This window comes from Nyctereutes procyonoides, unplaced genomic scaffold, assembly GCF_905146905.1.
Source record: "Nyctereutes procyonoides isolate TBG_1078 unplaced genomic scaffold, NYPRO_anot_genome, whole genome shotgun sequence".
Lineage (NCBI taxonomy): Eukaryota > Metazoa > Chordata > Mammalia > Carnivora > Canidae > Nyctereutes > Nyctereutes procyonoides.
In genome coordinates this window covers 10,916-27,453 of record NW_026574907.1, presented here as the reverse complement: position 1 = coordinate 27,453, position 16,538 = coordinate 10,916, and the positions used below count along the sequence as shown (strand labels likewise).

The window sequence follows — 16,538 nt, the reverse complement described above, 5'->3', positions numbered from 1 at the left end:
GTAAAGAAATAGCAATTCAATTAAGAACAAAACATGAATGAATCAAACATCTATGAATAAACCATTCTCTAGTCCTCTATACTGCTTAAAGTGATAGGAATGACCCGGGAACACCACACAAAGGCTAAACAGATGAATTCACATGGCTCTGGATGATCTTCTAGGACTCACACGTCAGCTAAGCAAAGCAAATTATTCTAAACTCATGTGTCTTTAGTTACTAGCTAATTTTTATCCTAATTTTACAGATCACTGAAAGAAAACTATAGAAATATTTGGCAAAATATGACAGCGCACCAAAATGGCACCATCTTCACTGGGGCTTCAGAGTTTCTCCTGAATTGTTTTGTCAGGCCCCCCACTTGGCAGCTCTGGTTATCCCTGCCCCTCAGCCTCTTGTTCCTCGTGGCCATGGGGGCCAATGGTGTTCTCCTGATCACCATCTGGCTGGAGGCCTCTCTACACCAGCCCATGTACTACCTGCTCAGCCTCCTCTCCCTCCTGGACATTGTTCTCTGCCTCACTGTCATCCCCAAGGTCCTGGCCATCTTTTGGTTTGACCTCAAGTCCATCAGCTTTGATGCCTGCTTCTTACAGATGTTCATCATGAATTTCTTCTATGCCATGGAGTCCTGCACATTCATGGTCATGGCCTATGACCGCTATGTGGCCATCTGCCACCCACTGAGGTACCCATCCATCATCACAGAACAATTTGTAGCTAAGGCTGCTGCCTTTATTTTGGCCAGGAATGCTATTTCTACATTGCCTATCCCCATTCTATCATCCAGACTCCATTACTGTGGGGGAAATGTCATTGAGAATTGCATCTGTGCCAATATGTCTGTCTCCAAGCTCTCCTGTGATGATGTCACCATCAATCGCCTCTACCAGTTTGCTGCAGGCTGGACACTGCTAGGATCTGACCTCGTCCTCATCTTCATCTCTTACAGCCTCATACTTCAAACTGTGATGGGATTAAAGGCGGAGGGTGCTATGGCCAAAGCCCTGAGCACATGTGGTTCTCACTTCATCCTTATCCTCTTCTTCAGCACCGTCCTTCTGGTCTTTGTGCTCACTCATGTGGTGACAAAGAAGGTCTCTCCTGATGTTCCAGTCTTGCTCAATGTCCTCCACCATGTCATCCCTGCAGCCTTGAACCCCATTGTTTATGGAGTGCGCACCCAGGAGATCAAACAAGGAATCCAGAGATTACTGAAGAAGGGATGGTAGTGAGGACCACTAGATCTCTGCATTCCTAATACAGGATGAGTTTTGACTCAATAATGGCTGAGTGGGCTGAAAGTCACGTCTATGAGTTATAATTCAAAGTGGGTAAATGTGATATTGTCTTCTTCAATAAAAGTTAAGGTTTAATAGTTAGTTTTGCTTCCTCTTATTTCTCCTTTAAAACTAACCCTGACCCCTTTTGTTTTCTCCCATCCATACGATCATATTTTTACAAGAAACTGGAATTTCCTAGGTAGGCTCTAAAGTGAGAAATCCATATTTCTGATTGTTAATATGTCATGTCTTTATATTCTTGAATATACAACTACAGATGTTTTTGGGTAGAGTTGTGTAACGGGTTCTTATTCCTTTTTCAACAGACAGGAATGTATTTTTTTTAAATCTTTGATTTTCTGGTTGATCCACTCATTCTTTAGCAGGATGTTCTTTAACCTCCATGTATTTGAAGTCTTTTCAGACTTTTTCTTATGGTTGATTTTACATTTCTTAGCATTGTAGTGTGAAAATATGCATGGTATGATATTGATATTTTAGTACTCGTTGAGGGCTGTTTTGTGACATAGTATGTGATCTATTCTGAAAAATGTTCCATATGCACTCAAAAAGAATGTTTATTTTGCTACTTTAGGATTAAATGTTCTGAATATATCATTAAATCCATCACATCCAGTGTGTCATTCAAATCTACTGTTTCCTTGTTGATTTTGTGCTTAGATTACCTATTCATTGTGTAAGTGGGGTGTTGAAGTCCCCTCCTATTGTTGTATTATTATCCCTGAATTTCTTTATTTTTATTATTGTTTTATACATTTGGGTGTTCCCATGCTGGGTGTATCAATATTTACAGCTGTTAGATCTTCTTGATGGATAGACTCCTTAATTATGATGTAATGCACCTCTTCATCTCTTGCTACAATATTTATTTATTGATTGGTTATCTTTTACAGATTTTATTTTTATTTACTCATGAGACACACACACACACACACAGAGAGAGAGAGAGAGAGGCAGAAACACAGGCAGAGGGAGAAGCAGGCTCCATATAGGGAGCCTGATGTGGGACTCGATCCCAGGTCTCCAGGTTCAGGCCCTGGGCTGAAGGCGGCACTAAACTGCTGAGCCACCCGGGCTGCCCTAATCTTTGTTTTAAAATCTAGTTTGTCTGTTATAAGCATGGCTACTTTGGTTTTTTAAATGTCAATTTGCATAATAGATGGTTCTCCATCCCCTCACTTTCATTCTGCAGTGTCTTTAGGTCTAAAATGAGTTTCTTGTAGATACCATATAGATGGATTATTATTTTTGATATTCTGATTCTGATACCCTGTGTCTTTTGATTAGAGCATTTAGTTTCCATTTACATTCTGAGTAATTATTGAAAGATGTGAATTTAGTGCCATTGTATTCCCTGTGGAGTTAGTATTTCTGATGATGTTCTCTGGTTCTATCTATCTATAATCTATCTATTTTAAGGTTTTATTTATTTATTTGAGAAACTGTGAGAGAGATCACAGAGGGAGAAGGAGAGGGAGAAGCAGACTCAGGGCTGAGCAGGGAGCCTGATGAGGGGCACAATCCCAGGACCCTGAGATCACGACCTGAGCCAAAGGAGATGCTTAACTGACTGGGCCATCCAGAGACCCACCCCCTCTGGTCCTTTTTCTTTTTCTTTTTTTAGTTTTTGGTACTTTTGGTCTTTCTCTTCACTCCAAAAAATTGCTTTTAAAATTTCTTGCAGGACTGGTTTAGTGGTCATGAATTCCTTTAGTTTTTGTTTGAGAAACTTTTTCTCTCCTTGAATTCTGAATGATAGCCTTGGTGGTTAGAGAATCTTGGCTGGGTAGTTTTCCATTCGATATATTGAATATTTCCTTCCATTGTCTTATGGCCTGCCATGTTTCTATGGACAGATCTGCTGGAAGCCTAATCTGTTCCTTTATAGTTTAAGAGTATTGTTTCCCCTTGCTGCTTTCAGGATCCTTTTCCTTTTCTGTATAGTTTGTGGATTTGACTGTGATATACCTTTGGGATGTTGGGGTTTTGTTGAATTTAATGGGAATTCTCCATGGTTGTTAGAATCGTTGTCTGTATTCTTCCCCAGATTAAGGACATTTTCAACTATATTTATTAGAATAAACCTTCTACCCCTTTTTCTCTCTTTTCATCTCCTAGGATTCCCATGATACGAATGTTATCATGTCTTAATAAGTTGCTGAGTTCCCTAAGTCCACCTCTATGGTCCATTAGTATTTTTTCCCTCATCTTTTCGGCTTTATTATTTTCTATTATTTTATCTTCTATACCACTGATTCACTCCTGCACTTCATCTATCCTTTTTTTCTTTATGGCCTCCATTTAGGTATGCATCTTACTTTTAGCATTTTAAATTGTGGCCTGACTATATTTTTGTTCTTTTAACTCGCCAGTAAGGCATTCTCCCAGTAAGGTATTCTCTTGTATCTTCTATGCTGTTTTTAAGCCCAGGTAATATCCTTATAATCGTTGTTTTAAATTCTTGTTGAGACATCTTGCTTATGTCTATGTGGATTAAATGACTGGCTTTCAGTTCTACTTCCCACTCTTTCTTTTATGGTAAATTTCTCTGTCTTGTTATTTTGTCCAGAAAAGACAAGAAGAAATAGAAAAAAAATATAAAAACAGAAAATGAAACAAAACACAAAGAAAAACAAAAAACAAAGGAACCCTCCTGAAACAAAAAAAAAACCCTCTAATTCTTGGATGTATTTTCATTTGTTTGTTAAAGAATCATATATATATATATACACACACACATATATATATGATACACACACATATATATATAATCATACATATGTGTGTTTTTGGTATATATAATATTAATACATATGTCATGAAAATAAAAAATATATGTCAAAAATACTTAAACACAAAAATTTTAAAAAATTAACAATAAAAATGAATTGAAGATAAAAATAAATGAATAAATAATAATTGCAATAAAATGAAGAGTAAAACTAAAAAGGAAGCTATACCCTGTTTCCCCTAGAGCTGAAGCTTTGCAGCACTGTGTTCAGTAGACTTGGTATGAGTGAGTTGTTTGTGCTGCTCTTCTGGTGGAGAGGGCTGTTTTGCTGATTTTCAAGTTAACTTTTTTCAGTGTAAGTATGCCTCCAGGGCTTGATGTGAGTGGCTTCCCTCCACTATGTCGTGCTATTTGGTTCCCAGAAGTCTTTCATTGCTGATGGGGAGGATGAATATGGCAGCACTCTGCTCTCTAGCCCTGGAGCTGAAAGTTCTTGGCCACCCCCCTACTCTTTGGAGAGCACTCACAGAAGAGCAATCAGTCACCCCTCTTGTGTTCCTAGTTTCTGTCTGAATGCTGGATTCACCTTCCCTGTGACTGAGCTTTTTAATCCCAGGTGTATGACTGACGTTCAAAACTCCAAATTTTAGGGACTCCCATGGTGTGGACCCACACTGTTCCTCTTGGGAAGGGTCTCCCTGTGATTTTACCATTTGCTAGCTAGTCCCAGGAAAGCCTTTCCTTGACTACACAGTGGTTCACAGTTTATGGCAACACAGACAAGAAAACTGGCACCAAGCCCCAGTGCTCCCAACTGGCTTTCCTGCTCCTATGCCTGGAAACTGCGACAAGTTGGTGCCAAATGATATTCTTGTGACCCAAGGTATCCTCTGACCATGCTCTCACTCCTGGATCTTGTGGTAACTTAGTAGGCAGTCCTCTTCCCTACAGACATGTTCACAGCTGTAATCTCCCTCAATTCAACTATCTGTGCCCCTCCTACCTTCCAAAAGGTGGTCACTTTTTGATGTGTAGACTTCCAATTTTTGTTCTCTGACCTCTGATTAGTTTCTTGGGTATTCAGAGTGATTTGATAACTATCTAGCTGTGTTTGAGGGACAAGATAAGCTTAGAGTCTCCCTACTTCACAATCTTAACTCCTTCTCTTTGCAACTGTTTTATTTTTTGAAACATTTGGTTCTTCTTTATAACTGAATATACTACTTATTCTTTCCAGTATTTATTAAATCTTTGAGGATTTTAATGCTTTTGTTTATCTAACAAATACTTTCTCTTATATGCTAAGCATTCCTAATTTATCCTCAATTGTTATTCTTTCTGGCTCATTAGTTCTACTTTTTATGATATGGTTGTTCAATTCATTGCCTTTTTAAAGAAAAGATTTTATTTATTCATTCATGAGAGACACAGAGAGGGAGAGAGAGAGAAGCAGAGACATCGGCAGAGGGAGAAACAGGATCCATGCAGGGAGCCTGACATGGGGCTCGATCGAGGGCCCCCAGAATCAGGCCCTGGGCTGAAGGTGGTGCTAAACCACTGAGCCACTTGAGCTGCCCTTATTGCCTTCTTTCAATAGTGTTATTATTTTCTTATTTTATATCCTGTATATGCATATGTCCCTGAGGTAATGATTTTCTTAACATTTTCTTTTCTTAGGTTGCTTTATTGTAACAGTTCATTATATAATAAATATACCAAATGTGAGTTAGCCAACTATGTGGTTATTGGTGTGTCAGTGAGTAGCAGGTTATTAAGTTTTCTGAGGATCCAACGTTACACATGGATTTTTGACTATGTAGTGGGTCAGTGCCCCTAATGCATATGTTGTTCAAGGTTCAACTAAATTGCTTTGACAGCATTTCAAGAATTTTGATGTGCTGTATTTCAATTTTTTTTTTCTGTTCACAATACTTTCTACTCTCCATTTTGATTTTTTTTTCTCATGGATTGTTTAGGAGTGTATTGGTTAATTTTCAAATGTTTGGGAATATTTTCAGACATCACTTTATAGTTGATATTTAATTTAATTTCACTGTGGTGAGGGAATATACTTTGTATTAATCTTTTCAGGTGTCCTGGGCTTGTTTTTATGTCCCAGAGCATAGTCTATTTTGGTTAAAAAATGCATACTTAGTGTTGTTCTTGGCTTTCAAACTCATCTTTTTTGACATTGTTTTAGGTATTCCAGTTTTCTTTGTGAAGTGTTGATATGGTGTAGTTTTCCGTTTTTGTTTGTTTGTTTGTTTGTTTGTTTGTTTTACTTTGCCCTGTTTGTGCTTATATTTGAGGTACATTTTGTGTTGGCAGAATTTATTAAGTCTTTCTTATTTATTCAATCTGACAAGCTTTGGCTTTTAATTGGATGATTAGTCTATATGTACTTACTTTGATTTATGGATGCCTTTGAGTTTAACTATATCATTTCGGTGTTTGTTCTTTGTTTCCTTCCCCCTGTGTATATACAGTACACCTCTTTACTAGTCACAGTACTCCTTCAAGTGACAGCATATCATTTCACATATAATGTGAAATTTACAATGATATGGTTCCATTTCTTCCTTCTTGGCTTGTGCTATTTATTATTGTCATACATTTTAGAAACCACATACTGCAAAAATAATGCTTTGCATTGTTTTTTTGTTACAGACAGTTTTATTAAAATACATTTAAATATTGACAAAGTTACTTATTTATCCATGTTGCAACATATTCTGATGCTCTTCAATCCTTTCTGTAGATCCATTGTCACATTTTATAATTTCCCTTTCAAAAGAATCCTTGTAAACATTGTAGTGTGCACCTACTGGTGACAAGTTTTGTGTACACTTTACCCCAGTTTTTATATAAATATTCCTTTACTGTGTTTTCACTTGCATTGTTTCTGAAATCTGCTGTTGTGCTTAATTTAATCCCTTTGTATGTAATGTGTCTTTGTTTCTGGATTTTACAATTGTTTTCTTTATCATTACTTCTGAACAATTGGTTTATGATGTACTTTACTATATTCTCAAGTTTGTTAATCTTGGGTCTCATCGAGCTCTTGGAACTACAGGTATATAATTTTTATCAGATTAGGAAACTTGCAACCATTACTTTAAAAATATATTTTATGTTCCCTCTTTTGTTAAGAGATGGTGCTTTGACATGTCAAATATCCTTATGTGCGCTGAGAGGACAATAAATACACATGTAAGAATTTCTTCTATACCTGTTTATAATATTCATTTATATGGTAGGTGTTTTATAATGGGCCATATGGGTCCATCCATTTTCAAAGTCTTTTAAACATCAAGTTACTTATATAGACAGGGCCACAAAATCTATAGGTGGCCTTGGATGAAGGTAATCATAACTTCTTAAGTGATCACAGTCCATTTTGAACTGCTTCTTTTTTAAAAAAAAGATTTTACTTATTTAGTTAGTTATTTAGTTATTTATTTGAGTGAGGGAGAGTGCAAGAAGGCATGAGGGTAGGAGAGAGAGGAAGAAGCAAGCTCCCCACTGAGCATGGAGCCTGACACAGGGCTTGATGCCAGGCCCCCAAGATCATGACCTGAGCTGAAGGCACACTCTTAATAGGCTGAGCCACTTAGGCATCCATTGAGGTGCTTTCTTCTTGTGACTCTCTTATTTGTCCTCCCTTTAACCTGACCACTACATCGTTTTGTAATTTCCATGCTAATGTCCACACAGTAGAAGTAGGGATGATATAGGGGTTCAGCAGGGCTTTTGCTGGGCTTCCTTCTCTTCTTCTTATTTATTATTTCCTTAGGGTTTTCCACCTACTCCATTGCTTCAAGTATGGTCTGTAGTCAATTCTCAAGTGTACATCTTATTTGAGTGTTAAACCTGTGTGTAGTAACCTGTGCTTACTATATACTTGTGTTACTCATGAGTATTCAAACTCAGTACCTAAAAATGTACTTCTGATCTTACCTCTAAGCCTCCATCTGTCCCAAGGCAATATTTCATACAGTCTTCAGATTTCAGACCATGGATTCTTGCATGAGATATAGTCTCCCTCACCCTTAATATGCAGTGTAAGAACTCAGAGAACAAGGACCGTAACCGAATTATATTCCTAGTAACTAGCATACATTTAATCATTTATTCAACTTGTATTCAGTCATTGATTTCACAAACATTTATGGTCTCTCCTGTACTACTAGCACTGTTTGGACACTGGAAATACAACAATGAACACATCAGGCAAAAGTTCTTGCCCTTCTGCTCCTTATATTTTAGTGACTGTAGGCTGACTAAATAAATAGATGAGCAAAATATACAGTCAGTATATAGCGATTGATGCTGTGCAGAACAGGGAAACAGAGAAAGTGTTAGAATATCATCTGTGCTTTGGGGGAATATTGTTGAGCACTATTTTTAAATACTGTGGTCAGGGAGACCCAAGGAGGGAACGAGCTATGTGGTCAGAGAAACAACAAGCAAAAAGTCCCAGAGACAGTGGTTCATGTTTTTGAGAAGCTGTTAGGGAGGCAGTCCTGACTGAGGGACTGAAGAATAAGACCAGATACACAAGGAATCCCACCTACATAAACAAATTCCTCTCTCCTCTGGGCTTATTGATGAGTTTTAATTTAGCCCTTCTACATTGATTTTACATGTTTATGGGTATTCCACCAGGCCTTTTAGAGTAATGGGATCAAGATTTATGTATGTTAGAGTCTCATTTTCTAGTTCTGTCCTGGACACAACGTAACAATCAGTAAATATGTTTGAATGCCTGAGGGAAAGGTTAAAGCATAATGGTTAATGCCAATAATTTTAAACAGTTGCTTTTTAATCTCATTTTACTTTTCTAAAGTCAATGCACTGTCAGTGAATACTGATGCTTCCTATCAGCCACACATCTTTAAATGAGTATTTTCTATTATACTGACTCTAAAAGGGATTTAATCTGGAGCAGACAATGAGATGTAATGTGCAGTCTTCAGCAGCATAGCTGAAGACCGTGCTTGGTCTGGTACCATGATGAGAATTTTAAATCTATATCCTTATCTTTAGCAAATAATGGAAAGTAAGTGGTGTGCCTCGTAAGGGGAAACCACACAGTTCATATCTTCAGTCATGCCGAGAGAGAGCATCAGGACTGTAATTTTATCTCTAAGTCCCTGCCTTCAAATAGTGATTTTGAGTGTTCATGTTTGAGAAAAGTCAATCTAGAATATAATTACTTGCATCTCTCTGCTACCCTCCTCAGTAATTTCCTAATTCCCTCTTTAATCTCCTGGGTTCGTACCCCATAGACAATGGGATTTAGTGCTGCAGGAATTACATGATGTAGCACATTAAGTAAGATGGGAATATCTGGGGAAACTTTTTTCTTGGCCATGTGGGTAAAAACAAAGACTAGCAGGATGGTGCTAAAGAAGAGGATGAGAATGAAGTGAGAGCCGCATGTGCTTAGAGCTTTGGCAGCTGCCCCTTTTGCCTTAAGTCTAAGAATGGCTCTTAGGATGAGGATATAGGAGATAAATATGAGGACAATATCAGAGCCCAGAAGAGTCCAGGCCACAATTAACTGGTATATTTTGTTAAGGGAAACATTATCACAGGAGAGCTTGGACACAGAGAGGTTGGCACAGATACAGTTCTCAATTATATTTTTTCCACAGTAATGCAGCCGGGCCGAAAGGATGGGAATAGGTGCAGTAAGAAATGTGCTCCGGGCCAAGATGAAGAGAACAGCCTTTGCCACAAACTGGTCAGTGATAATGGTTGGGTAGTAGAGAGGCTTGCAGATGGCGACATAGCGGTCATAGGCCATGGCCAGGAAGGTGCATGATTCCATGGGCAGGAAGTTATTCATGATGAACATCTGGAGGAAGCAGGCAGGGAGGCTGATGGACTTGAGATCAAACCAGAAGATAGCCAGGACTTTGGGGATGACAGTGAGGCAGAGCACGATGTCCAACAGGGAAAGGAGGCCAAGCAAGTAGTACATGGGCTCGTGCAGAGAGGCCTCTAGCTGTATAGTGATCAGGAGGATGGCATTGGCCCCCATGGCCAGGAGGAACAGGATGCTGAGGGGCAGAGATAGCCAGTGCTGCCAACTGGGAGACCTGACAAAGCAATTCAGGATGAAGTCTGAGACTTCAGTAGAGAGGCAGCTGCTGTTATAAGGTAGCATTAGCAGTGATTTTAGTGAGGCAGATGTCTTTGAGTCGCTGAAGAAGAGATAAGGAGTTAGTCCATCATAGACTCTGATGACTATGGACTTAGCATGTAAAATCTATGAGGGTAACATCTACTCTACAGCCCTGTGCCTAGCACATTTTTTTTGACAATTAGGAGGTGGCAAAAAGACATTTATTGAATATATAGTGTCTTCATCTTTGTTCTTTTGTTCTTTCATCTGCTTTTCATCTCACATTTTTTCTTGTGTGAATGTGTCTTTTCAGTTTGTTGACCTGATTAATATTTAATGAATCAAAAATAATTTAAGCATCAAATGTTACTTAAATGAGACACATAAGATCAAAATCTTAGAGTACATTTCAGTTTAAAATGTAAAATGTACAGAAATGCATTCCAAGGGCTAGGTGGGATCCACAATGAAGCTTTTAAGGAAGTAAATGGTGATAGTATCCAGTGGTATGATGAACTGGGATATCTAGAAACAAATGACCTATTGAAAATGCATCAATTGATTTCTATGATTATGTCTGTATCTAATGTCTCTTTATCAATACCCAATCCCATAGTCATACCCACACACATACCTGTTTCTATGCCTATTTTTATATTTGACTGCCTTGAATACACCTATGAGCAGGTAAACAAGAATGAATTAGCAGGCTAAGGATTGAATGAAATCCAAACACTGAAATCAAATATTGGTGTTGGCTTTCAACCTGAGGGCACTTGTAGCATTCCATGAACTTAATCACCCATGTCCATTACCTGGGGAGCTTGAAAATCTAAAATCAAGGGACAGAAGACAAATCTAGGTTTAAGCAGGTAGAGAATGTAGTAGGGGGTCTCCCAATTAGATAGGACTTTACAAAAGTACATCCTGAATAAACATTGTGCACTAGAAATGAACCCATTTCTTTATCTTGATTTCTCACTTTCACCTGGAACTTCATAGACAACTGAGTACCTCAAAGCTTCTTATGTGAGAGAAAACTTCCCCATAAATACTGAACCATAGGCTGGTCCTCATGTGACTTTGCAGGCTGAGTTCACACTGTTTGTCTCAGAAAGGAATTTGAAATCATCCTGGATTGGTAGCCATTTCAGAAAATAACAGAAACATACCCAACTCCTTTCTTGAGGAAGAAACTTTCATCTCATGCCTCAAAAAAATTTTAACACAGAAAATTCTGAATAAACTGAATTGCTTGTATAAAACGACAATTTATTTAAAGAGAAAAAAATGATAAGTGGAAGGCCCCAAAAATGTCAGCCAAATCTATGCTACAGAAACTTAAAACACTGGAGTTATTTGATAAAGGATATTGGAAAACATTATTTTTTGCTAAGTTTTAAGTAAAAAAAAAGCTTGAAAATAAACACAACAAAATAAACACACACCAAAGAGAAATCAGTCCTATGTCCTAGAAACAAAAAATTATATATAATACTTAAAATTAACATGAAAAGAAATAGACTTAGGGGTAGGTTAGCCACAATTCAAAAGATAATTAGTAAGCTAGATTATAGAACTTAAGAAGTTTTTTAGAATGAAGCTCCCAAGGAAACACTGATAATACAAATGTGTAGTTAAGAGCAAGAGCATGGGATTTTGATTAGACAGAGTTGCTCTCAGGTTTTTTATTTTCTACATCAATAACCAGATTCACGAATTTCAATAAATCTGAAATGGGATAAATAAAAATAAATGCACACCTAGATATCATGGTCTAACTTCAAGTACCAAAGACAAGGAGACAATCTTAAAGATCAGTATGATTATTACAATCAGAATGGGTGTGAGGACACCTGAGTGGCTCAATTTGTTAGGTGTGACTCTTGATCTCAACTCAGTTCTTGATCTTGTGAGTTTAAATGGGTTTGGGCTCCATGCTGGGTGTGGATCCTACTTAAAAAAAAAAAAAGATTGGGTGTGTGTAGGGCCATTGGTACTAGAATTCCAGCTTAAGGGCTGCAAAGTCACCACAAGATTCTTGGCCTCTTTTTGAAGAGTGCTCTTACTGTCACAGCACTTTCATGCTTTCCTCCTAACTCCATATAATTGTACCATTCTGCCCTTGTTTCCCCATTTGCTAGGTTTCTTTACCCAGGTTAATAATGTCTCTAGGTCCATTTTGTGCACTACTGCAGGTAGTCTTCAGGTAGCCTTCTTGGAGCAGCAATTATGACTTCCAAGGGGCCATTACACAAGGGACCTTTCTCAGTGTCTCAGCCTGTAAGATTGTTGTTCTTGGTGCCAATAGGGGCCACGTCTATGCAGAGACTTTTCTAAATAATCTTTTTGGGTACTATGTTGGAGTATGTAGAAGGTGGATAAAAATCTGTGTTAATCTCAAAAAATAGTTGGGTCTGATGCCAAAGCTGTCAGAGGGGCCTGGAGGCAAGAGAAAAGGATAAAAAGTGAAAAATAATGATGAGGGGAATGGAGAAAGTCATTGAGTGGAAATTGGGGCTCTAAGCTTGCTTCCCTTAGTGGGTCTGTTGATCTGGAGCAAGATACAGTGGGGGTGAATCTCGGGCTTTCAGATGAATATAGGCTGAAAGTAGAAGGGTTCAGGAGAACAGAAGCATGCATGCACAGAAAATAGATGGTGGACAGAAGATGGAAACAGAGAAAAAAACTGAAATCAAAGCAGAAGAGATTAGAGGGAGAATACAGAGGAGGAAGGAAACAAAAGAAGTAAAGGACAGAACAGAAAGCAGAGCAGGTACTTCTAGGAAATGAGAAAGGCAGTACAAGGCAGATTAGCAAAGATTTCGAGTAGTGGCAAGTGAAGAAGTGTGATTGGAAACTTTTTTCTTTCCCTTCCAAACCTGCATTCTCCCTTGTGTTCCCATAGTGTTCAATGAAGGAAGTTCAAGACATCTGATCCCCCGTGATACCCTGCTGCGGATCTTTGAACCCCTATCTGGTCCTGACCTCTCTGCAGAGCGCACAGAAGTCTGGCTCAGCACTGGCACAATCATCTCCATCTGGCCCTGTGCCATTCCTCTCGCTCACCTCCCTTCAGCCTTTTATCTTCAAAGCTCAACCCAGTAGCTTTTACAGTCGCAAGCCTGGCTTTAGTCCCACTGCAACCCTTGCTCTGGTCAGGTGTCTAATATGGCACCTCCATTCTCTGCTGGAGCCAAACTTACTGGATGGAGACAGTGATCTTGGCTTTGGAAAGATATTCCTGGCTCTGTCCGAACGTCCTACACTCTGGCTTTCAGAAAGGAGAGTCTATGCCTGAGGTTCAGCTTCTTTGCTAACCCAGGGAAAGACTGCTGCTTCCCAGAATCAGCGGCCCAGCATTTACTTATCCTTCAGGGGAAGTGCTTTCCTCTCAGCTCTTCACATTCTGCAGTCCTTAACCAGAGGCAGTACTGCCCTTGAGGACATAGGGAGAGGCTCACAGAGAATTATCCCACGCCAGCTGAATGGGTAGAATGTGATCCTTAGGGAATGAAAGTGTAGTTAATGATACAAAAGTGAAACCTTAGGGCAAGAAGGATCAAGGCAAAATGTCAGTGAACCAAATTCTGATTTTCCAGAAACTTATTGTTACAAAATTTGCATAAGGTACTTGAAACCAATCATGTGTACTCCCATATTGATACTTTGTAGTAACCATGAAACACTCAGATCTCCTCCCTAATTTTTTGTTTATGACCAGTAGTTCTTTTGAGAAATGTTTTCAAGAGCCCTCTTCTAGTGACACTTTTAATACAAAAAATCCAAGAGGATTGCTTATATCTAACTTCCTTCATGATATACCCTGTTAGTGCCTGGCAGGTCAAAGATACGGTTGATGTTGTGGTCATGACTTTTTCTAACTCTTCCCCAGCCCTGTGGCCAACAGGCCAAGGTTGGAGATGAGAGGGAACAGAATTCAACTCCCAGCTGTGCCACTTGACCTGCTGCTTAAAATCTCTGCCTCATATTCCTAATTTGTTATTTGTTGTGAGGAGTAAATATGATCATGTTAGCAAAGCACGTAGTGGTTATTACATTATTACAATTACTATTACTATAAAATTTGGTTTGCCAGCATTTTTTCATGCATGTATGTAGAAAACCACTAGTCAACAATGAATGATTACATACCTGTTGTTAATCTTCTTGAGCCTTTTACATAGAACTGCTCCTGTCAGAAGCTGTTTGGTCTCAAATAGGTGCCTACTATTTGGAGCACCTTTACTTACAACTGTTGGTTTTGAGCTTATTTTCTTTTTATAATTTTCTTTGCTCACACCATCTTAATAAATGTTTCAGACCAGCAGTCACAAGCACCTCTGGGGTAACTTAGGTTCATCTTTTTTTATATTATTACCTGCCTCTTGGGGATGACCCTCCAATGCACCACCCCTCCAAAGTCAATTCTGTATGTGCCTAATAGCTAGGTTTTTTTTTAACTCCCAGTGCCTGTATATCATTTTCATTTGGTTGATAACCAAGATAAACTTAATTCAATGAAATTTAAGGTATATAGGCTTTCTTTTTATTGTGTTGAATTGATTCATGTTGGGTGGTTGGGAGATGGAGTGCTTTTCATGCCCATAACCCTCTAACAAGATCAGTTTCAGGGCAACAAATGAACACTTGGGTCCCTAGAACCTTTATGTAATCACCATTTCCTCTCTTCCATGCTCTTTCCAATACAAATTCAGTTGCACATTTTTTGTGATCTAAACATTTATCGTATCATATTATTTTTTAAATCAATTATCATATTATGATACTTCCTTGTAAAAGCAGCTTTGTTGAATGTCTTCTGAGAGTTTATTCTCGGCATAAAATCTACTTATTAACCTTTCCATATCCCATAGGAGATCTTGATGTTGGAAAGAGGCTCAAGGGGCTGCCAAGTGATCCCTTCCATATTTACTGCTTTCTATAGACGTCATCTCAACATCAGAATTCTGTCTTCCACATATGGCTAACAACTGTTCTAGTGCAGCCTTGTCATTGGGGAACACAGTGTTAGATAAAACTTGAAGGTGAGCTGGTGACTTCCCTTCAACAATAGAAGGTGCTTGGCCTTCACATGACTAACAAATACCTCTAGAATTCTGATGCTCAAATTTTTCAGTTCCCATTCAATCCTTTTACACCCTGCCTTAAACAAGTATGCCTGTTTCTTGCAGTTTCATACTTTTATTTTCCCAGACTTCAGTAACTATAGTTAGAGGTTGCAATGTTTTTCTGCTCTTACTCATACTTCTAGCCTCATCTCCACAAGGAATTGAACAAGCAATTAAAAAATTTATCAAAGAACGGAGAGTTGTGGGCTGGGAAACAACTATTGGAAAGGCAAAGCTAAGGTATAAGTTTGATTAGGCGGAAGCAACATAGCTGAGAAATGTCCTCCTGAATAACTTGGGAAATTAGACTGAGAAATAGGTAGTAGCCACAAGTGAATGGTCAACATATGGACTAAGAGAAGGGTTTCATGACATCTGGAAATGCAGCATGACAACCCAATATTGCTATGAACAAGTAAGTCAAAAGTAACAGAGGATTTCTCCTCATAGCAATAACTCCTGTGCTTACCAACTGTTCCTTTAAGACATTCCCACTGTAGAGTTCAATAACATCTGAAAACACCAGCAGGCCCTCTTTTATTATTTATTAGGATGGAGTAAAGGATCGATAATATAAAGAATGGCCAATTCTACTAACATTTATTGAATACTATTTTTTTTTCTTTAAGAAAGATCATGTGACCAACAGGGGCAGGCAGAGGGAGAGGGAGAGAGAGAATCTTAAGCAGGCTCTACGCCCAACGCAGATTCTATGGTGGGCTTGATCTCACGACCCTGAGACCATGACCTGGTCAGATCCTTAACCAATTGAGCTACCCAGATGCCCCTATTGAATATTTTATATGTTATTCACATGTTATTTCCCCTTAATTTTCACAAAAATGTTCTGAGATAGCTTATATAGCAAAAATGCTATGAGATAGCTTACAGACTAGACTACTAATGATCAAAGCAGTTTAGTAAATTGACCTCAAAAAGGTAATAATTGGAGAAGACAGGGTTAGAAAGAAGATAGATGTAATTCCAGAGCAGAACTCTATAGTAACACTGCATCATAATCATCAGTGCCTATGGAACAAGGAGTCATTGGGAACAAAAATAATCCAAAAGAAGGTAGATCATTATTACCAAATAGGACTTTTAGCTCAGGGTATTATGCTGAGTGAAATAAGTCAATCGGAGAAGGACAAACATTATATATTCTCATTCGTTTGAGGATTATACATAATAGTGAAAGGGAATATAAGGGAAGGGAGAAGAAATGTGTGGGAAATATCAG

General features: G+C 38.5%; 2 protein-coding genes across 2 annotated transcripts; one reads left to right on the top strand and one right to left on the bottom strand.

Annotated features, from left to right (window-relative positions):
• Positions 1–285: 285 nt before the first annotated feature.
• On the top strand, positions 286–1,233 carry LOC129499649 (olfactory receptor 56A3-like). The gene has a single exon (XM_055309822.1). The coding sequence runs from the start codon at positions 286–288 to the stop codon at positions 1,231–1,233; it is 948 nt and encodes a 315-aa protein (XP_055165797.1).
• An 8,015-nt stretch (positions 1,234–9,248) lies between these two features.
• On the bottom strand, positions 9,249–10,208 carry LOC129498879 (olfactory receptor 56A3-like). Its single transcript, XM_055308763.1, has one exon. It carries the CDS (start codon positions 10,206–10,208, stop codon positions 9,249–9,251), a length of 960 nt encoding a protein of 319 aa, XP_055164738.1.
• Positions 10,209–16,538: the final 6,330 nt, after the last annotated feature.

Bases quoted from the DNA above. Each gene is read 5' to 3' on its own strand.
- LOC129499649 (XM_055309822.1), top strand. From the start codon at position 286: ATGACAGCGCACCAAAATGGCACCATCTTCACTGGGGCTTCAGAGTTT.
- LOC129498879 (XM_055308763.1), bottom strand. From the start codon at position 10,208: ATGCTACCTTATAACAGCAGCTGCCTCTCTACTGAAGTCTCAGACTTC.